Below are 22,334 nucleotides of genomic sequence, written 5' to 3'. Positions count from 1 at the left end.
GTCAGTAGCATTGGCCATTCTTGTAAATTGTTAGCGACTTTATAGAGTGTTAACCCAGCCCTAACTGTTAACCGTTTCCTCACAGTTATGAGTATGAAACTGGAAGGGAGTCTGCGCTGGAGATGATTGCATACCTCCTTGATGTGTTCCCACAGGTAATGACCGCCTCTTGGTACCAAGCATCAAGCATTTGATTCTTTTCAGCTGTCTGCAGTAACAGCATTTTCAGAGCAGTTTATTTTGGGAGCTCTTAGTAGTTCATATTATCTTTTATCATGAGCAGGATGTTCACTTATCTCCAAAAAAGCTGGCTTTGCTCCAGAAGAAAAATGACGTGCTGGAAAGTCTGCAGTACTTCTGTATCTAATGTGCTCAGTCTGCAAGTAAAATAAAGCTCTGTCAGCAAGAGCTTGGATAAACTTAATGGTGATTTATACCAGGAAAAAACACATCCAGTTAAGGAAATGGGGTATGAATAGAAAGCGAATTCTAGAGCTTTCTTACCATGATTTTTTCTTTTAACATTTATGAGGGATATTGTTGACTGAAGTGGTATGTGATGTACAATATCAGTTTCATTGGCCTGACTGGAGAGGGAGGACCTCTCAGTAGGGTGGATCAAAGTGAAAGCTTGAAGAATAGCTGTGCATCTATGCAGGATAACATACACAAAATGCTAAGCTGCCTTGATGCTTTGCAGCTGGAGTTTGAGCATATAGGAGACTAAGAGAAGTGCAATCAAGCAACAATATCGGAGGAAGGAAGAGAAATTCTGCACAGTAAGCTGTGCCTCTCCACCCTCGATTAGATTTAGTATCTTGTTCCAAGCAACACTATAAGGTAGCAAAGCACTGCTCTCTCTGCAAGAGAAGGGCCTTTGGGCCTGTTTGCTGCAGTGCTTAGAAATTTATGCCCGTTTCAATGTGAGTTAGTTGTGAAAAGGCCCCTTAGTATTTGACACTCAAGTTGCATCCCAGGGACACGTTAGCAAGTTGGCATCAGAGGAAGGATGGGGCTGCTGTGCACTCCCTGCGAGCTCCAACAGCTGGACCATCCTCTCCTTTCCGTTCACCTGCCTTAACGTGGACTCCACTGGGGGCCGGCACTGGTCCTATATGCTGTGCAACAAATACCCCTCTTTTCCCCTTTAAGTGCCAGAAGCTCCTTGGGGACGTACAGCTGACTGACGGTTGTTTCTTTCTAGGAGCTCCTCCACAAATACTGCGGGCTGTTTTTTCTCTCCCTCTGCATGACGATGATAAACGATGACTCGGCCAAATGCAAAAAGATGGCGGCTCTGACGTGTAAATCTCTGCTCACTAAGATAAACAACAATAAACAAGATCTGATGTTTTCGCTGGTCACAGAGTGGTTTCACAGCAAGAAGGTATTCTTTGGTCTATTCGTCGGCTGGGTCTATTTGGGGACTGAGTGAGATTAAGGCAAGTGGGATTGCTAATGCCGGGTGTGGTGGATTGGTGGGTTCAGTTATGCCCAATTTAAGAGTTTTAGGAAAGGAGCATGGGCAAGAATCATCTTGGAATAAAAGTTCTTTAAAGCTGTGCTCAACAGCATACTTCTTGCTAGCAAGGAGAAAGGGAGAAATAAGGATTTGGATAGCTACAGAAAGGTAGAGAACAGCCACTGCTGTAGGTCAGCGTACAGAGCTCACAGCTGCATTGCGCTGCATTCCAACAGCCCCACTTGGGACAGGTATTTCACCAGCTGTAGCCTCTGCTCAGGTTAAAGGTTGGAGCAAATTCCTTAAAGCTCTTCTGATCCTAGTAATTGACTGTTCAGGCTCTCTTAGCTCAGATTTGTTTCATTCTGTTCCTAGCAGCTGGACAGCGGCAAACCTAGTCTTACAGACCTCCAATTTTGATCTGGGTGCCTGGCTGCATAGCTATTCTCAAACAGGACTCGGGTGCTGTCTCTCTGCACTAGCGGAGCGAGTGTTCTTTAATATTTCATCCTTTTCATCTCTATTATGTTCAGTTCTTGGTTATAGCTGTGAGCTGCCCATTGCATTGTGAAGAACCAACGAATGCAAAGTAGTCCCCAGAGCTCTGCAGCTGGGAACTGGGCTAGAAACAGCCTTTTGGCATTTAGTTTTAGGGTGCTTTTCCAGGGACAGCATGTCCTGCCAGGTGCTTGTGTCCTTAGCTGGCAGCATCGCCTTTTTCTATAGTACTCTGAAAATGACCTTCTCTTCAGATGCTGTTGCTACAAGCAAAAATAGGAGCTGTTACCAGCTCACAGGAGCTGCAAGATTTGATTACCAAGAAGTGTTATTCTTTCTATTGGCAGAGCTTGCACAGGAGGTTGGCTGCCCAGGCATGTGGTTTGTTTGTGGAAGTGGAGGGAGTCATGTTTGAACGACGCCTTGAAGCTGTCCTCACCTTGATTGAAAAAGAAATCAACCCAGTTCAATTTGAAGATGTAAGTCTTTTTACAATGTGTGAGGATTGGGGAAGGAAAATGTAAGGAGGGAAGAAGTGTAGGAGAGATTTAACCATTGAACCTTCTGATTGGGACTGAGGAAAGATACAAAGCACACACGTTTGTCCTGAAGGGCATGTCATTGACCTAGAACCATATTTTGTCTGTAAGCCCAAACTTCATGTCGTGTCACAGCACAAGGAGCAAAGGAACTTTGCAAAGCCACCTGGCCTGAGCCTGCAGCCATGCTATGTAGCCTGCAGGCATACTTCTTGCTCCAGCCTCTATCAAGGCTTCCACCTCTGTGGGTGGAAGGGGTTCTTGAGACAACCCTTGAGTCATAAGCTTTTGGTTTTTTAACCTGTTTGACTCAGTAGGTTGACAGCATGTAGCAGGGTGTATGTCCAGGTAGCTTTCCCTGCTCGTGCGGTCTTCGCTGCAGTGGTGGGAGAGAAGGGACTTGTGGTTTTTAACTTCACTTTAAACAAAAACCACCATCAGAAAGAGTGGCAGGATGCATACATAGCACTGGGATGGGTTCGAATCTAGGTAGTCATAAAAGAGCCATGCTGACAACATCCGGTTAACTGGGAAACAGGTCTCATAGGTGCAGAGATCTGTGTAAACACGGAAGGTCAGCAGTGCATCACTTGTGACTGACTGCTTTGTTGAGTGTTATCTACACTTTAACTTTCAAAGGAATTCCCTTCCTGTACTTCAGACCATGGCTTTGTTTTACTGAATGTCTTTATGTGCACATGATTACCTCAGAACAAGGCTGCCTCAGATTGGCATGGCATGTGATAATCCCAGAGGGATCCCAGTCACTGCACCTGGGGAGCTGCCATGTATGTAACTGATGTGCCTGGGCACCACGCTGAGCAAGAGAGGAGCCTGGGGGTGCGCACATTGGCAGGAGATGAGGATATCTGCAGTGATGAGAAATTCTCTGTAATCGCCCCCTGTGCTGCGACGTGATGAGTGAAGCGCTGGCGAGTTGCATGATGCCAGCCAGTGATGGCAAGCGTGGTCAGAACCTGGAGGGAACGAAGTAAAAGAGCGTTGTCCTAGCAGTGCGGGGCCTCCTGGCTGACGGAGGCAAAGCTCAGCTCAGCTCAGCTCTAGGAATGAGAATCAAATGTGTGCAAATACGTCTATAGGCATAACTGAAATATGTCGTATGCATAATTCCCTGCGTTTGGAAACCAAAGGGTTTGCTTAGTGATACCTGTATAAAACAGAGAGGAATGACTGTAATAATCTCCTGCAGAGGTTCAGTCTCCAGAGGAAATACTTCAAGGGAGTTTCTTCCCTTCAGTTTATTACAGCAATTGGATACAAGTCAGTCCTCTGTTTCTTTGCGGAGTTGATCTGAAATTTATCTAGTAGGGTAAATAAGCACCATCTTCAAGTCCTTGTAAGCGTATTTCTGGTCTTGTTGATTTTATTAGATAACTGAAGAGGAGGAGGAGAAGGCTGCAGATAGGCTGCTGTTCAGCTTTCTCGTGCTGGTAACAAAGCTAATCTCAGAGTGCAGCTTGATTCAGTTAACCAAGCATGGAGATCTTGTCAGCAATATCTGGGGTAAGTATCAAGAATTATTATGGGTTACAAGGAAGATCGTTGGTGTGCCATGCGTTTCTTTACACCCCAATATAAGCAACTGAACTCTGTCATACACGGTTTGCATGCTGCAAAATGCTAATACATGGCAGCTACGGGGCAGAGAAAGAGCAGATTTTAACAGAGAAAAGTTGCATAGTTGATGGAAACCATATGTCCTTTTGTCTCAGTTGCTGGGAAGTATTCCCCGTTATCCCAAGAGCAGGTACTTGTAAAGTATTGCATTTTTGACCATAATTACAGCTTCTTTAATGAAAACTTTCAGCTCTTCTGGGAAGAGATTTCCTTGATGAGATCATACATACCAGCCAGCAAGTGATGACGTGGTAATGGCACTGTAAATACTGTGTACCTGCCAGGACGTTAAGGCCTGGAGGTCAGTGATTCAAGAAGTTTCCATATGAGTGAGATTTTACAATGTCAGGCTGGCTTATTATCATTTTGTTGTCTAGTTTTCAATTCCTGATATCAGAAGGAGTGTTTCTGGCTGGATTATGTCTTCAGAGAGTTCAGCCTGCCAGGTGCCTTTACTGAGATACGAGGTAACCCTTGTAAATCCTGGGTTGCTTACTGAGGTGCAGCTTGCACAAAGGCAAGACAAGAGGGCAGCTCCGTTCTCCTCTCGGAAACATCAGCAGCCTCCTTCCAGGGGTTAGATCTGACCATCTGATGCAGGGCCAGCCCACCCGAGTCACACAGCAGGAAGTCCTGAGCTGTGATACTGAGCCCATGAGGGGACTGTAGCTGCTGCAGAAACATGACTGGTCAGCCAGGAGGGAGCAAGTGTCTTTGTGCCATGCCCACCTGTCCTGCGTAGTTGTCATTGCTTCCAGCAATGGCCCCATCTTTAGTGGTGTGGAAGTGCTGTGGTAATGTTCCCAAGAACAATTCGATTATGTTCTGAGCAGATGACATGGCTTGTTTCCTTCACCATTTCATTGTAGCGTGTGCTGTGGTAGCTCTTGGAGGGATGTGGTTCTTTTTCTGCTCTCGCTGGACCTGCTCCTGTGCTGAAAGAGGTTTTCTTTCCCCTAGGCCATGTCCAGTCTCACCTGTGGCATCCTCACAGCTGGGTCTGGCTGACAGCTACTCAGATCTTTGGCTTGTTGTTTGCATCTCACAAGCCAGAAGATCTTGTCAACAAGTGGAAGGAAAGGCAGGCAGGGAAGAAGAAAAAGCCATCAGCAGAGCTGTCTGCGTCCACGCTCTTCTTGACTGCTGAACTGGACAGTAAGGTGATTATGTCTGCAGTGCTCCTCCCCCCATTCCCACACCCGTTCCCTGGCTAGGTTGGTAGATTGGCACGTTCAGTTCTCTCAGTTGCTTCTGCCTGCTGCCTAGCCGTAATCACTTAAAGCACTTGAGTAGGTGTCTGCTGCTGGGAGGGAGCTTCCCTGGGTCTAGTTCTCAGCAGCACGAAGGTTCCCTTCTGTATTGCAAGGCGCAGGCAGAACTTGTGCTGAGCCAACTGACTGGCCTCCTGGTGACCACCTCTGGTGACTGCAAAATGCTGCTTGGGCTTCCTGCTACTGGCTCTGTCACAGAACGATTCCCTCCCCCTTTTTGTCTCCCCAGATGAAGGAACTCGTGTTTGCGTTCTGCCATCAGCTGCACTCTAAGTTCTTGGACCAGTCTCTGGGGGAGCAGGTAAGATCAGGAGCCAGTTTGGGGCTCCAGGAGGGCACAGGGCAGGCCCTGGCCCTTGAGGCAGTGTTAACGTCCTACTCAGGACAGCAGTGCTGCTGTCTGGAAACGGCTCAGGGCGAATACGCAGTGCCTAGCTGCTGTGCTGAGGGTGTCTGAGCAGCTGCGTGTCTCAGAGGGGCCCAGAAACGTCCCCCTGGTGGTGTCAGTCTGCTGGAGGGGCTGAGGGGTGGCAGGGACAGACGTGGGAGGCACCACGCAGCGCAGGACTGGGGGCCCTGCTGTCCAGCGCTAACCCTGGCTCTTTCATGCTGTGCTCACTGCTGGTGCTGGCACTGTAGGAACCTACAGTGACTGACTGCTGTTTCTGTACTCCAGGTTGTAAAGAATTTGCTGTTTGTCGCCAAAGTTATTTACTTGCTGGCACCTGCCTCAGAGGAAGGTGAAGAGGCTGCAGGAGGACTCGGCTGTGAAGTGGAGGAGCAGGAGCCCTCTGAAGATGAGGGAGAGCAAGATGTTTCTGCTCAAGGAGAGGGAGAAGAAGAGGAGACGGAAGAGAAAGGCCAGCCAGCCACATTGGTATGGCTAATGAAGAAGCTCGCGCTCATGGCAAAACGAGAAGCAGCATATTCCCCTAAAGTCCCTTTAAAGGTAAGAACAGGGTCAGACGAGCTGCTTTTGATGTGGAAAGCACCTGTACAGCAGTGTTGCTCTGGCTCGTTCCTTCCAGGGGACAAGTTGCAGAGGGCATTGGGAGCTGGTGCTGAAGTGAGGATTGCGAGGTTCTGGTGGAGAAATTACTATTTCTCAGGAAAGGCTTGTGCCAGTCTGCTTCTCCTTTGCTGATGCTTCCAGCCCTCTCGTGGGGTGGTGAGATGTGGGAAAGCCAAAGGCACCAAGCTGCAGGGGCCAAGTGCTGCCTCTAAAAGCTCAGCAATGCCAGGCTTACGTGTGGAGGGGAACAGCGGTGTGGAGTTACTCGTCAGAAGGAGGGGGTGTGAGAGTGACAGAAGCAGGGTGGTGGTTCCCTGTGGTGCAGTTGGGGAGGCTGAGCTTTCGTGTCTTCAGCTGCCTCACACAGGGCAGTGAGAACAAGCCTGTGTGTCAGTGTTAAGAAGTGAAGTCGCAGCTCACACGTCTGCAGGTCCCATGGGATTGTGTCTTGTCTGAGGCTGTACGTGGCTGCAGTAAGACCTTATACCCGCAGATGAGTGCCTGAAGCACCTTGTACATGGAACGGTGACACACACGGCTCTTGCAGCAGTTCAGTTAGGCAGTGTCCTTCTTACCTGCCTTACACTGTCCCATACACTTTTTTCAGAGGAGCTGCATCTTTAAGTTCCTGGGAGCGATCTCAGTGGATCTGGGAAAAGACAGAATCAAGCCATACCTTCCGACAATTCTCACCCCGCTGTACAGGGAGCTGAACAGCACCTATGCGGAGCAAGGTAAGCGATATCCCTCACAAGGAGTAGCAGAGGGGAAGGTGTTAGATGTGCGCCTCACCGTGAACACCCTGGTCATTCTTTTCCTCTGTTGAGGCACAGATGCCAAAAACAGTGAATTTCACCTACTCACAGTTTAACCAAAATATCAGGAAAGGAGGAGAATGTAAGACAGCTGGAACAAAAATGTAAATGTTGACAAAGACTGGAATTAAGTTAGGCAGGTTCCTGCATGCAGGTGGGTAATGCTTGAGCATGTGACCTAGTGGAAAAAGTATAGTGGTAAAGGGTGGACTCGTGGTGGCAAGGCTGACGCCTTGCTGAGGAGGGGAATGAAGTGCAGGCCTTAGGGAAGCCAGAACAAGGCTGTTGCCAAGTGTTGTTCTTTTGAATTGCCACGTCAAGGGCTGCTGTGAGGATTAGGGGCTCAAAGATCTGTGGCTAAAAGTGTGTTTGTTCTAATGCAAAAGCATGGGGTTTTCTTATGGCCACGTTACTGTGGAGCAAGGGCTTGCACAACTTGGAATTGCTAGCTTGGTGGTAGTCCTTGTTTTCCCCAGAAACAGAGCATCCTGAAAATGAACCTCAGTGTGTGTCGCATGTTTGCAGTGACTGAAAGAGAACAAATTTTGAGGCTAGGGGAGGAGAGGCATCTGGTACAGGAATGCTGCACGCTGTGTGTGCAGGCAGGCGTGCACCTATTGAACTTGTGCCTTCCTCCCGAATGAGTCCAGGTCACTCTGCCCCAGTAGATACTGCCTGAGCAGAAACACTTTTTTTCTCCCTGGAGATCCATGGCTGTTTAAAAGTCTTAAGAAAGCCTGAATGTACGTACCAGGGAAAATGACAGCAAGGATTGCAGAAAGACCTCAGCACTTAATGAGGTCAACTGAGCCGTGAACTAGCAGCAGATACACACTGTGTGACCCATATGAAGTGATGCCTGGTTGGAGGAAGTCAAACTTACTTCCCAGCTAACTCGGTGGGCTCTTGACTGAAGAGCAAGCCTGGCAGGTTGTTCATGGAAGTGTTCTAAGTGAAGCAAATCCAATGACAGAATAAGAACAGACAACAAAACAAAAACAGTTACACAAACCATATAGAGTAATATATGCCTTGAAAATATGTCGCGTGGCACTGAGTGCTTACATTTGAGGACAAAAAGGAACTGGGGAAAAAATCGGATGAGGGCAGTAACAGTGCTAGGTAAGGAACAACTCTGCTAAGTTAGTAAGACACGTGGAAAAGGTAAGGTAGAGATTGACAATGTCACAAGTGGATAAAGATTAACTTTTTGCTAGGTCAGCACAGGAATTGGGGGCTTTCAGTATTGCTTTTGGTTTACCTGTGTGAAGCACAATTTGTCATCCTCTGGGAAAGCTGGTGAAGAACCAGCACATTTCACAACCATCTTTGCTCTGGTGTCTGCCGTAATACTGGGCAAGATGAATCAGTACAAACATTTTTAGTAAAAAAGGGGTAATTCCTGATCGGGTTGTTGGCTTTTGCTCCATATGCTGAAAAGATTAAGCAAATTTATTTTGTTTTGTTAGATCCGACACTGAAGAACCTTTCCCAAGAAATTATAGAACTGCTCAAGAAATTAGTTGGACTGGAGGCTTTTTCACTTGCCTTTTCTTCAGTGCAGAAGCAGGCCAATCAGAAAAGAGCAATGAGGAAAAAGCAAAGGGCTTTGCAGGTAAGTGTATTCTACTTTCTTTTCTGGAAAAAGGAATAGAGATTCTCTAAAGGCTTGAGATGTGGCCAGGAAGGTGGGTGTGAAAAATAATTTCATCCTGCATTGGGATAGTTTCATTTCAGAAGATTAATGAGAAGCTAGTGATGGGGTGGTCAGGCTCTGGAACAGGCTCCCAGGGGAAGTGGTCACAGCCCTGAGCCTGCTGGAGTTCAAGAAGCATTTGGACAATGCTCTCAGACACATGGTCTGATTTTGGGGTGGTCCTGTGTGGGGCCAGGAGTTGGACTTGATGATTCTTGTGGGTCCCTTCCAATTCAGGCTATTCTATGATGCTATTTAAGATCAAACTTGTGGGCAGGTTTTGACTGACACCGAGGCCATGCTTTTTGGGTTACCTGGAGAGCAGTGGTAAACCTGGCCAGAGCAGCCAGGATCGCCTCACTTTTGAGAAGCCTTAGAAAACAGGAGCGCTGTCTGTCAGTCACCCATTTCTTGGGAAGTGTTGGATGTTAACAGGGACAGTCAGCTGCAGGCACAACTAAGCAAATGCATGTATTGTTTTCCATTAGACTGTAGCAAACCCTGACATTGCTGCAAGGAGGAAGCTGAAGAGACACAAGACCAAAGCAGAAACCAGGAAGAGAAAAATAGAGTTCCTGCACCGTGGCTACAAGGCCAAGAAACCTCGAAGCCATGCACTGAAAGACTTAGCAATGGTGGAATGAAAAGGCTTTTCCTTTCTGGAGGATTAATTTGTAAAAACTAATTTCAAACGAGGGAACTTAATTATTGTGGGAAAAAAAAGTATTTACATATTTTAATTGTATTTATTTGTATTTCTTCATGTCCTCTTTTTCATCCAGGATCTTAAAAAAAAAAAGCCTTTCAGTTTTTTCCAAACCTGTATATTTACTAGAGCATGTACAGTTGAATGGACAACCACCGTGATTTTTTATATTAAATTTTACTTCATTTTTAAAAGATGGGCTAGTGTGACTGCATTCGTGGCCATGAATATCCTGCCTTTTGGAGAAAACAGTCTGCCTCTTCACCTTGATTTATATTCCACTTTCTGCAGCTACAAGCAAGCTGTCATTGCGAGCTAAGCAGAGAATATAGAAATAACAGCTATGAAAGGTGGAACTTAAATTCACCTTACTGCCCTGGCACGCTGGGGCTGGTGGCAGTTACTGAAGAAAGTAAAACTAAGCCACATTAACAGGGAGAGGCACAGTATTATCCCAGGTGCTGTACTTTATTTTAACAGCGTCTCTGCACTGAGGGAGCCTGAAGCATAACACCATCAGCTTAAGGAAACCTCTTTGAAGGCTCAGCCACATGACTGGTTTAACTGGCAGCAGCTGGACAAGCAACACACCTTCGAATACAGCTGACCATTGCAGATTTTATTAGTGTTTTAATTACACCAATCTAGTAACCGCTCTAACTTAAAACCACCCGGGGGGGGGGGGGGGGGGGGGGGGGGGAGTTGCCAGCTAGTAAAACTTTCATACAAATTATTAAGCACATCTTTAAACACAAAGAAAGAAAGGAAATATCATAATGTACACAGCCAGTCACTTGGTTCAGTTTTGCAAGTGAAGAGAGGCACCCACATTACAGGGGGTCAAACTCAAACCTGTCCTATTTACAAGTATCCGTAGGCTGAAAATACTTGACTGCAGCAGGAGGAATGTTGGATGTAGCTGAAACTTCGTTGCAATGGTCAGCTTCGTATCACTGCCTACTCTTCAAGGCCTCCACCAACCTAGGAAAAAGGGTAGGTCAGTTTACTAAAAAAATCATTTCAAATATGTCAAGACATCTTTAGGCGTAAGCTACTCTTTCTGCTAATGTGGGCTCTGGTTTTATTTTGTTAGGAATATTGCCCAGAGCTACGTGGCCCTAGCTAGGCTGCACAGGCAAGTCCTGAGATGCCTACCCCTCACTTAAATCATGATCTTGCTCATCTGTTTGTTCTCGCTAAAGAAGTGCCAAAGAAGTGCTGCAAACCTGTAATTAATATTACAAAGCTTTTAAGTCAGACAGACTTTCCACAGCTCCAGCTTTCAAAAAAATAAAAGATAGTCTAATTATGCTAGCTTCATTAGTAAATTTTTACTCACCATTCCATTGCTTCATCGAGCCCAGTACCCTTAGTTGCAGAGGTTTTGAAGATCTGCCATTTTCGATCCTTCAGAGCTGGCAAGCCAAGGGCGTTTGCCATTTCTGTGGGAGTCATCGCTTGTTCCATGTCCTGCTTATTTGCAAACACCACCAAAATGGCTTTCTTCAACTCTTCTTCCTAAAAAAGGGGAATAATGCAAGTTGCTGCAGGGATTTTTACTAAATCTATTTAGTAAAAGAGGAAAAAATGTGTAGAAAAAAAAAAAAGATTTCTTCAGTTCGCTGATTTTTGTGCTTTAGGAAATTCTTCAGCAAAAGAATGACACAGTTTGAATTCTGTTTGCTCCCAGCAAGGCAGCACATGGGAGCAATTTCAAAACAGGCAAGGTTACAAAGTACTGTTACATTATGAGATGAGAGATGGATTTAACAAAGTATATTAAAAAGCTTGCAGCAATTTTGAAAAAAAAGTTTTGCTTAACATGTCTTTTTTTTTACTCTTATTACCCTGTTCTAAACCTGCCCTTCCTATTCAGTACCTAGAAGGATATTAATTACTGGTATTCCTTCAGGGCCTGATTTTTGCCACCGCTGAAGCACCGAGTGGCTGTTCTTGAGGACAGGGAAGTTTTCATGTGACCAAAAGCTCAATATAATTTACTGTTCAAACAATTACAGCACAAAGCTATAAAATACCTGCAGCATATTTAGTTCTTTTCAGTAAGAAGCGTTGTGTGGGCCTGTTTTGAGAGCTGAAATTTCACAACTGAACTTGATTCACTGAATCAAATTTCACATCAGCTCCAATAAATATTTGGAGTTTCCTGAAATGACCATCATGCTCGTTTCCTTACCTCTAACATAGCAACAAGCTCTGATTTTGAAGTGCCAATTCTGTCTCGATCGCAGCTGTCCACTACGTAAATGACTGCATCTGTATTTGAATAGTAACACCGCCAGTATGGCCTGCAGAAGAAAAACAAATTCCATTCGTAAGATTTGGAGTTTTAGCAGTGTTTTTTAGCCAGATAGTGAAAAACTGCCCAGAAGAAATAAAAACTGCCACTGGGGTGAAAGGCACTAGAGGGCTATAAAAAAAAAAAAAGCGTGGCACAAATAATCTCAACAGAAAAAAAAAAAAAAGAGAGCTTGAGAAAGGGCAGAAATACAGGACAGATTTATTTGGAAAACAGCCCATGGGACATCAAGTTCATAACAGAAGGACAGGGCAGCAAAGGAAGTTTGTCAACATAAGGTTTTAGCAAACAGTTATCTCCATAGCCGTTGGTGTAGAAGCAACTGTATGGCGCTGCCTGCCACAGATAATCATTATGGTCACCAAAGGAGGATAAGCTTAAGGATAAACTCAAATTTTTTCAACAACTAATTCATACACACAAGTAATTAACAAGAACCCCAACAAACCATCTTTTTCAGAATTATTTTACTGAAGCTGGAAAAGGCTTTATAACACCCATGTCCAATTTTTTTCAGAACGCTGCCTAATTACATACTGAACAAATGAACTAGGTTTTCAAAGCAGAACTGTATGCCAGTGAAAACATTCACTTGGTTTTTTTCCAATCTGTAGTTCAAAACAGAAGTTATAGTAACTGAATTGTGTCAGATGAAAGTGTTCTCCTGACACGTGAGCTGGTTTTGAACTTAAAGGAACTAATTTTCAGAAGTGCAAACTGAGATGACACGAAGATAATAAAATATTTATTACCTTATGCTTGTCTGTCCTCCCAAATCCCAGACTTGAAATTTCAGATTCTTGTATGTCACTGTTTCAACATTGAAGCCAATTGCTGAAAGAAAGTTAAACAATTTCACAGTTGGTGATTCTTTTTTTCCTACATTTACATAAAACTACATTTACAGCACTTAGTTTAAAATTTTTATGCCTGAAAATCCTCATTAGCTACATAATGAAGTTCCTCCAAGAAGCATTTATGGCTTAAAATACTGCAGTACTCTTGGAACAATAAAACCATACTATAAACATATCCTAGAGATCTGCAACAAATGCTAAGGTTGTTAAAAATGAACAGAAACATGCCTGAAAGTACCAAAAGAGACAGAGCAGCAGTTAAACGGATGGCCTGTTTTGATAACAAAGCACCCAACTGACAGCAATAAAACACCAAGGAATGCGTCCTTCGTGTCAACACCAGATCTGTGGCCTCGTAAGACCACAGCAGAGACTACTTCTCAGCAGAAAACTTGACATTGATATCTGGAGGATGGCAATAAAGTTACAGCACATACATATGTCATTCCTTTTCCTGTCAGCACGGAGAAACACAGAACAGGGAAACAGATGACGGATGTGGACTGCCTAAAATTTATGGAGGCTGAAATAAGCAAAACCATACAGCAAAAAGGATTATGGCAGAGTAAACTGCTGGCTTCTAAATGTGTTTTGTTTTGTTTTGTTTTTAAAAAAAAAAAAAAAAGAAAAAAGAAAAAACCTGACCAAAGTCATTCACAGTCATTCAGGAGGAATCTGAGAGATGTGGCAAGGATTCAACAGCCAGTATCTCTGTCCTCCACGTTACACTCAGTGATCCTAGCCAGAAAACTTCAGCACACGCACCTTAGCGTTTGCTATATGGGGGTATGACTGTATGAATGCTAAGGCAAATGGTAAAATCAGTTATACTTCTTTTTAAAAAAGCATCTCCTTCCATGAGATCTCACACTGAGTTGTTACGCTTTCTTCACAAAGTAAAAACACATCTGCATTTCTTCTTTTCTGTGTTAAATAGAAGCATTTATATAACAAACTTAAGACCCTTGCCAAAAATAGGAAATCAAATAGGTGTATGCACAAAATTTTACACATGATGTCATCAGTCAATCACAATAATAGCAAACTCTAAGACTCACATTAGAGCTATGTTTGGAGACAGGAGATTTCAATAGTCAATAGCTACTATTTATTAAACATTTCTCTATCAAGAAAAGCCTGCCAAATCATGGTAACAATCTTGAGGTCAAATACTTTGCGCATTCAGCAGGGTAGCATAAAATATTATTTTTTGCACACTGTAAAAAAAGCACACCGTAATAGTGTTACGCGAGAAAGTTCTCAAATACAACAGTGCTGGCTCCAACTCCATCAAGTCTTTTTGTATGTGAAGTATGCACGTGGTGACTTCAGCTGGCAAAGCTCACGTGTTGGCGCTACCAGCAAATCAGATATTTTTACTACAGGATTGATCGCTTACTCGGAATGGTGGTAACAACTTCTCCAACTTGTAACCTGTAGAGAATGGTTGTTTTTCCTGCTCCATCCAGCCCCAAGATGAGAATTCTCATCTCTCGAGTTCCAAACAAACTGGAAAAGATGGTGGAGAAAAAGCCCCCTACAAAAAAAATCAGAACAGAAAGCCATTTCAATGTCAGCTAGCGATATGGAAACTGACCTGATTTCTGACTGAACAGCAATATGTTTCCTCTCAGTGAAAAAAGACAAGTTCGGGTTGCTGCCTGGACACCTGTGGGCTGAACTATATCCTTCTTTCCTGGCCTTATGCCGCTACGTTGTTGTAGATCTACCCAGCAAAATCAAGTTGCATCGAGCTTCCTCATTGTGGTTAGGAGTTTTTTCCTTTTCTCCCACTTGCCAAAATCTGAGCCAACTACTTCTTTATTTGTATTGGCCTCTATCTTTTCACTGCAAGAGACTATACAGGGACACGGAAGCCTGAAATATTTTTTCCTGGTATTTACAGCCTCCCTGAGGCCCATCTATTTCTCCCCTAAAATTACGTGTAAATCAGTAGGTACATGTTAAATCCCACCCCATTGCAAACAATGAAGTTGCAATAAATTTAAGTACATTAGTGCTGCAGAGAAGTCTAGGAGCTTATTTAAAATCATTTTTATTTTGATTTTTTTCAGAAGTGGCTTGTCCCAACACCTTGCTCCTTCTTTAAATCCAGTACCTGGGGCCAGACTAATATCTGATTTACGTTTATTAGATGTATACACGTAAAAACAACACTAATGGTCTAAGCCAGTAACAGTGAAGCTTTTTGTCGATGACTTTACATCTACAGAAGTTAAATAGTAATTTTGTGCATCCACCTACATGAACACTGTAAAAGACGATGAAATACCAAACCAGCTAGGATCACGTTGGATAACAGTGAGGAGAGAAGAGAGAGATTTGCAGCCAAAACCTGATTTAAATAGTAAGAAAAAAGAAAACGATTCCCCGCGTTTGCCTCCCGAGGCAAAGCGCCCTTCGAGGCGGGAGGCTCACGCCTGGGAGGGATTTAAGCCTCCAGGCGGCTGCTGTACGCCCGGGCCCGGGGCACCGCGGTCCCCCCAGCCCGGGGACCAGGCCCGGCGCAGGGGCGGCTGCCGGCGGCTGGCCCGGCGCGGCGAGAGGCAAACGGCCCCTGAGGCGCCGGCACGGGCACCGCGGGCTGCGGGCCTCGGGGCCCTGACGGGGCCGCTCCGCCTCACGCCGCTCACCCCCGTCCCCCCCTCCCAGCCCCGCTGCGCCGCCCCAAGAAGCCGCCGCCCGCACAGCTCCGAACAGGGCCGCCCGAGCCGCGGGGCCCCGCCTGTCCCCCCCCGGCTCCCCCCGGCTCCCCCCGGCGCCCCCCGGCCCGCACTGACCCATGTCGAGCCCCCGCCGGGTCCCGTCCCGCGGCCGCCGCCCCCAGGCTCCACGTCGGCCGCCGCCCAGAGTAAAGGAGGCGCCCGCCCCGCCGATTCGGCACGGCGACGGAGGCCGCCCGAGTAGAGGAAGGGAAAGGCCGAGCGTTGGATGAGCCCCTCGCCCTCCCCGCGAAGGGAACGAGAAGGGGAGAAAAAAGTTAAAATTAAAATTAAAAAGCGGGCCGGTGCGGTGTCGTGACGAATCTGCGGATGCGGAAGCGGGCGGGCGGGCGCTGAGGGGAGGTGCTGAGGGGAGGCGGCGCAGCCCGGCCCGGCCTCCCTCACCCGCCCCCTCACCCTGATTAAAAAAGAAAAAAATCCCCCACGTTACCGGCAACCAGTGCTTCGTCGTCGCTGAGGGGCTTCAGAACTAGCCCCCACCACCACCACCAGGCTCTGCGGGAGCCGCAGGGATGCTCAGGGAGAGGGGCGGCGTAGCTCTGGGGCACCGTGCCCAGGAAGCAGCAAAGCGCCCCTTTATATCAATAAAACGCCCTATCTCTGCCCGTATGTATCCATTTGTGCCCATAAAGCTCCCTTTTCTGCCCATAAGGCATTCATTTCTGCAGAGCCGCCCTGGAGCCGTGCAGCTTTCAGTGGCGCAGAAGAGGGGCAAACTAGCACCACAGGCTCCCTTCCGTACAACAGGTTCTGGCTTAAACAATAAGATGCACGCCTAAGATCGCTACGCTAGGTGTATCAGGACTGAGATGATTGCATCATCAACAGCTGACGTGGCCATATAAGCAGTCAAAGCATCCTCAGGTTTGTTCTTCCCAAGAGCAGAGTGGCTACTGGAGTCACCATCGAAGGACAGAAACTAGCACAGCTTAGTAGTGTGGTAAAAGCATTACCAATCACAAAATACAGTGTCCTGGTACTCTGTGAGGTGTTACAGCACTTCCCTTCCTGTTCATGCTGCTGGGCTGTTGAAACATCTGGAACATTCAGAGGTCCACACGCTCAGGAATGATTTGCAAGAAGTAAATACTGACATCTGTCTAGGCAGAAATCCCACACAAATATCAGTCAGTTATCAGAACGGCATTTTCTGAAATCTAGTAAATTCCTGAGACAGGAGAATTCCAAAATTATGTCCTTGTACGGAGTTGCTTATTAAATACATTGCTTCCTGACTTTCACTAAGATGGTAGAAAAACAAACAAACAAAAAAAGCTGTTGCCAATCAACAGAAAAAATCCAACTGTGTAAACCATTAATAACTAGCTATTCCTAAAGAACAGCGAATAACCATCAGCTGATAGCAGGGCTATAATTACCCCTGCTTAAAAGATGGCAAAATTCATCTGCACAAATTAATTATGTGAAGTACAACATCCTTAAGAATGTGAAACACTACATAACGGAAACTCAGGAGAGACAATTTACAAGGCACATGTGGAGAACTGGGCTCTAAGTTCAGACAGTGCAAAAAGAGAAATCCCACAGATCTTACATCAGAAATCGGAGGTTACGCTACTCTTTTTTTACATAAGAAACAATGATACAAAAACCTCCTATGAGAATAATCGGTAACTACAGAACCAATCTACCACTCGAGCATGTTGGCTCCCTCTTCATACCTTGTATTCTGTCTTTATACTCCTGTTTCAGGAAAAACAGCATAGAAGCCTTTAGTCCTCTAAGCCGTAAAGAACGAAATGTCCGTGAAGAACGAAACGTAAGGCAGTCACCTTCCATGCCTTTCCCTGTGTGTTTTTGTTTGTTTTTTTACTTCTACCTCATATCTAGAATTGTCTAAAGAGAGGAAGCTTGTATTCCTGTTAGCTTAAAAAAGGCAGGGCAGTGGGGAGCAGAAACAAGCAGTTTACTGTGCAAAAATGATCTCCTTTCATAGAGAATCCATACCAAACGGTGTGATCACAGTCTGCAAGTGCTGGCACTTGAAATCTCTCTCTCATTAAATGTGTGTGAAGCAAGAACAGCATAAACAGATGCAGATCTTTTCATTTTCTCTAACAGCATCCACAAGTGTAGTATCATCACAATTGCAGAACAACTTTTTGTTTCCTTTATGTCCTCCATTTGAAATCTTTCTTGCTTGAATTTTTACATTAATCATAACTCACTTAAAAACAATTCTTTATTTTTCCGTTCAAGTTGGGAGCAGTAGGAAAGAATGCACAAAACTTATCCAAAGAGATAATAAAAAAGGTAACATTTTTTCTGACGTTATTTAGAAAATGTATGATCTATAAAATATGATGATCCAGAAGGCCTGCCCAAGTGCACTGCTTCAAGGCACAAGCATCCTTTATCAGTCTTTTAAGTCCTTGATATCCTTAGGAGACCACGGATGCGTCTAACAAGAGCTTGAATAAAGGTGTAGCGTGACCGAACCTTAGAATATAACCCCTCGATGTCCAGAAGCTTCTTCTGCAGAGATTCACCAAAGCTGTTTGTGGCTTCTGTCTGAAGCTGAGAAACAGAGATTTGTTGCAGTAAACAATACAAAATCATCTCTAAAACATCCACTTATCCATCGTCTGTCAACCCTTTTACAATGCTTTATTCTCTAAAACCCTTTCAAAAGTAAGGGTTTTGAAACGTCTGAGCATAGCTTTTCTGTACACAAACACCCGGAGAAATGTCAATGGGATTTATTAATAAAAATGAACTTTTTTTTCCTGCCCCTTCTGCATCCAATTAACACAAACTATTAAATTGCTGTGTAAGTAGAAATCACTTCTGTGTTAGCATTCGTATTTTATAGTCTGCTCAGTTTCTGTTACCCTTTTCAATCTCATTTCTCTACAGCCTAGCCGCTGTCAACCTGTTGCTCCCAACAGTTATAGATTCACAGAAAATCAGGAATCCTGCCCTCATGTTGCAAATCTTTCAAGGATAACTGATGTTTTCAGTGAGCTATTATTAAAAAATACATACCACTTGACTGGTTTATAAAAGGAAAAGAATGATTAATTTTCTCCCTAACAGTCTATCTAGCTCATTTTTCATTTAATTTTGTATATTAAGACTTGAAAATGTGTGTTCAGCAATGCAGCTGCTACCTGCTTCATAATACTTTCTAAAAATTTTTGCAACACTTCATCAGTTTTAAATTATTTACTGCTGGTGCTGATGTAGTGGGTTTATGTGGCAAGGTTTTGGTAGCAGGGGGCTGCAGGGGTGGCTTCTGTGAGAAGAATCCAAAAGCTGCCCCATGTTAGGTAAGGGCCAGTTCCAGCTGGTTCCAGAGGGACCCACCACTGGCAGACAGCCAAGCCAATAAGTGATGTTGTTTGTGCCTCTGTGAGAGCCCATTTAAGAAAAGGAAAAACCCCTGCAGCACAACAGCAGCTGGGGGAGAGGAGTGAGAACCAGCCCTGCAGCCCCCAAGGTCAGTGCAGCAGGAGGGCAGGAGGTGCTCCAGGCAGGCAGCAGCAGTTCCCCTGCGGTCTGTGGAGGAGCCCCCGGTGGAGCAGGCAGTCCCCCTGCAGCCCATGGGTCCCACACGGAGCAGATCTCCACGCTGCAGCCCGTGGAGGAGCCCCCGGTGGAGCAGGTGGATGTGGCCTGGAGGAGGCTGCGGCCCATGGAGAGCCCCCGCAGGAGCAGGCCCCGGGCCGGAGCTGCAGCCCGTGGAGAGGAGCCCACGCAGGAGCAGGGGGTCTGGGGGGAGCTGCCGCCCGTGGGGGACCCGTGCTGGAGCAGTTTGCTCCTGGGGGATGGACCCCGTGGTACGGAGCCGTGTGGGAGCAGTTCTTGAAGAGCTGCTGCCTGTGGGAAGCCCCCGCAGGCTCAGTTCGGGAAGGACGGCATCCCGTGGGAGGGACCCCATGTGGAGCAGGGGCAGGGAGGGACCGTGAAGGAGTGGCGGAGATGAAGAGTCAGGGTCTGACCACAGCCCCCATTCCCAGTTCCCCTGTGCCACTCAGCAGGAGAAGGTGGAAGAGGGTGAGTGGTGGGAAGGTGTTTTTAGTTTGTTTTCCTCGTTTCTCACTTCTCTAGGTTGTTAGTAATAGGCAATGTATTTTTCTAATCTCCCTACACTAAGACTATTTTGCCCGTCACAGTAATTGTTGAGGTATCGCCCTGCCCTTATCTCAACCCTTGAGCCCTTTTCATTCTATTTTCTCCCCCTTTTCCTTTGAGGAGGGGGAGTGAGAGAGCAGTTGTGGTGGAGCTCAGCTGCCGAGCTGGGTAAAACCACCACAGTTACCACAGGTATAGATGGGAAAATTATGATCAGACTGCTCTCAATAGCTGTATGGCAATCACTCGCACCCTGTACTTCTCGGCAGACTGTTAAATCTCACCTGATCTATATCATGCTGGCTCACTCGATTCAGGCCACTGCTGAAATCCAAGTTGGGCTCTGAACCAAAGGAATCTAGTGATAGAAAACAAGAAGTTAAAATTATGTTGGCCACTCAACAACATATTTTTTCCACATCATTATAAAATTATTTTAAAATGCAATACTCAAAATTGGTCACCAAACTCGTATATTAGAAATTAAAGTATTTTTTGTACTTAACGTATTTTTCCTAAATCATTGAACAGTCATTAATAATTTTGAGCATACAACATGGCACTTTGCAAAAAGCTCCTCCCCAGACCACTTCTCTTTCTGACTTAGTTCCATTCCTTTTTTTTTTTTTTTAATACCAAAATTCAACACACTTAAATTTTTCTGGTGAATCAATAGTGCCTACATTTCTAAAAATATTTCCAAAAACACCAGTCTTCATTTTAATTTTTAATTTAATCTTAGATTATTATATTACATTTTCATATGCATTGTTTTGGACGATGATCTGATTACATTATTTGAACTTTACCTTTTTTAACAGAAATAAATACAAAAATACTTCATTTGGAGATATGCGTAACAAAACGCAAAAGCCTGTGACTCAACAATATTTGTATTGTCAATTCTTCAGAGGAAAAAAGAAACATAAGTCCAAAACCAAACAAAATCTCTTCATTAAATACAAATGGCAAGATATTAATAGTAACGAAATCAGTTTTAAATTTAATCATCAGAGTTACTCAAAGACACCTCAACGTTTCAGAAATTTTACCTTGCAGTCTTCCTCTCTTAAATGATGTCCTGGAAGACAGCAGTGGGTCTTGGGAGTCAGTGGGTATGCAGTTCAGTAGATAGTGTTCCAGGTGACGCCAAAGAATGAAGAGACAGGTTTCTATAATATCTGTAGACACACATCTAAGTGAAGGAGTTTAAATATGTTGTCCTTAGATAGTACATTCACTATATAAGTCTATTTACACAATCACTTTGAAGCAGTTGAAGATGTTACCTCAACCATCTGTAACTTCCTCCAACAGCAGGTTCAACCCCCACTACTGTGGCCTGGTAATGGACCGCATGCTCTCTCCTTACCTGCTTCTGTGCAGTACTGGCTAGGTTAGTGACTGGTTAGGTTAATGACTGCTGTGCTCAACCTGGAGAGGCTTTAAACCAGCACTCTGCACCAGAGCAGACGATCAGTGCTCATGTGATTTGTAATGGTAGTTCAGTTGCAGAAATAGTGAATTAGAGCTGAGGTTGTAAAGCTGGAGGTAGCACTAATATCTTAAGCTATAAGAGGTGCTTCTGCAAGAGTACATCTTTCCTAAGCTAGGTTTCAGAGGAAAATTCCAATCTTCTGCAGACAATTATTTTGTGTGTGATTAGTTATTTCCATAGAATTGCTGGTGTTTATGAGAAAAGGCTTATGCACAGCTCACTATAATGTTGGGAACTCCACTTGCTCAGACACACATCTCAATTATTTTTCAAAGCACTTTTGCCACTGCACCTGTACATATGTGTACATATTTAGTGGTTCTGGATACTAAATTTAAGAGCTGGGCTGTAATAATATTAGCAATACAATATTGTGATAATATTTAAGAGCTGTGCTTTATCATAATATTGAAGAACGTCCTAGCGGGGTCTCCATGATGGGAATTATCACTAACCTCATCTTCCAGCCAGAGTACTAATTTAAAAATACTTACAGCCTGACAGTAGCAGAACAATACACTCTTACTATTTTAAGTTTCATAATTTCAAATTTCCATTTTGCCTAATAATGTGTTCAAAGTGGTCAAAACTCTCAGTAAAAAGAATCTGTTCCTATTTCTCCGCATTTCTGGAACAGCATCTTTAGGGTCATTTCAGTTTTAAAAGGATACAAGAACAGAGAGAAAGTAGTTTGGCTCGGTTGTTTATTAGCTTCACTAGGCGTCGCCTTGCCAAAACGTATTTTTGGGCAGTGGAGATTTTGTCAACCCCAGCTGGCATAACTGACTGACACAGCTGTAACAAGAAGAGGAAAAACAAGGTAGAAAGTCAGAGCAGAATAATGAAAGAAATAAGCAAATAAAATTATTTATCAAATGTTAGCTACTATTTCTTCAGAACTGTGGTCTCTATTTTTAAATTGCATAGCCTCGTTACCAAAAAAATGAATAAACTAAATGTATCCCCAAGCAACTTTTGTATCAAGAAAAATCATCATTTGGGTTATCAGTCAGTTTATTAATTCACTGTGATAGTGACAGTGATTCCTCTTCTATATAAAATCCCCGTTCTCTCTGTAACCCAGTCATCTCAGCAAGAACTGATGCAAAAGTTAGAGCTACTCAACACTACAAAAGTTACATCTATTTGTTCAAGAAGGATACATGATGAGCAATCCCAAAGCGTT

The 22,334-nt window shown here is 44.6% G+C and overlaps 3 protein-coding genes across 3 annotated transcripts in view; 1 reads left to right on the top strand and 2 right to left on the bottom strand.

The window, feature by feature from the left end:
* The window catches only part of UTP20 (UTP20 small subunit processome component), a 64,913-nt gene extending 54,575 nt beyond the window's left edge, over nucleotides 1-10,338 (top strand). Inside the window, exons 53-62 of the mRNA XM_048061223.2 lie at nucleotides 86-155; nucleotides 1,205-1,387; nucleotides 2,308-2,439; nucleotides 3,891-4,023; nucleotides 5,098-5,297; nucleotides 5,638-5,709; nucleotides 6,085-6,357; nucleotides 7,028-7,154; nucleotides 8,705-8,850; nucleotides 9,420-10,338. Of these exons, the coding sequence (XP_047917180.2) occupies nucleotides 86-155; nucleotides 1,205-1,387; nucleotides 2,308-2,439; nucleotides 3,891-4,023; nucleotides 5,098-5,297; nucleotides 5,638-5,709; nucleotides 6,085-6,357; nucleotides 7,028-7,154; nucleotides 8,705-8,850; nucleotides 9,420-9,575 (1,492 nt within the window). The 3' untranslated portion in view covers nucleotides 9,576-10,338. The remainder of the gene's footprint in view (nucleotides 1-85; nucleotides 156-1,204; nucleotides 1,388-2,307; nucleotides 2,440-3,890; nucleotides 4,024-5,097; nucleotides 5,298-5,637; nucleotides 5,710-6,084; nucleotides 6,358-7,027; nucleotides 7,155-8,704; nucleotides 8,851-9,419) is intronic.
* Nucleotides 10,242-15,812, bottom strand: ARL1 (ADP ribosylation factor like GTPase 1). Its single transcript, XM_048061227.2, has 6 exons — nucleotides 15,613-15,812; nucleotides 14,211-14,348; nucleotides 12,707-12,788; nucleotides 11,832-11,943; nucleotides 10,977-11,155; nucleotides 10,242-10,618 (listed from the first exon to the last, which is right to left on the bottom strand). Exons 1-6 carry the CDS (start codon nucleotides 15,614-15,616, stop codon nucleotides 10,588-10,590), a joined length of 546 nt encoding a protein of 181 aa, XP_047917184.1. The 5' UTR covers nucleotides 15,617-15,812; the 3' UTR covers nucleotides 10,242-10,587.
* A 1,928-nt stretch (nucleotides 15,813-17,740) lies between these two features.
* NUP205 (nucleoporin 205) overlaps nucleotides 17,741-22,334 on the bottom strand; it is a 51,520-nt gene continuing 46,926 nt past the window's right edge. The window contains exons 40-43 of the mRNA XM_048061224.2: nucleotides 21,820-21,943; nucleotides 20,703-20,831; nucleotides 19,935-20,008; nucleotides 17,741-18,093 (exon numbers count right to left, since the gene is read on the bottom strand). Of these exons, the coding sequence (XP_047917181.1) occupies nucleotides 17,941-18,093; nucleotides 19,935-20,008; nucleotides 20,703-20,831; nucleotides 21,820-21,943 (480 nt within the window). The 3' untranslated portion in view covers nucleotides 17,741-17,940. The remainder of the gene's footprint in view (nucleotides 18,094-19,934; nucleotides 20,009-20,702; nucleotides 20,832-21,819; nucleotides 21,944-22,334) is intronic.

This window comes from Anser cygnoides, chromosome 1 (genome assembly GCF_040182565.1).
Source record: "Anser cygnoides isolate HZ-2024a breed goose chromosome 1, Taihu_goose_T2T_genome, whole genome shotgun sequence".
In the NCBI taxonomy this organism is placed as follows: domain Eukaryota; kingdom Metazoa; phylum Chordata; class Aves; order Anseriformes; family Anatidae; genus Anser; species Anser cygnoides.
Note: the sequence above shows the minus strand (reverse complement) of the source record. Positions and strands in the feature narration are given on the sequence as shown.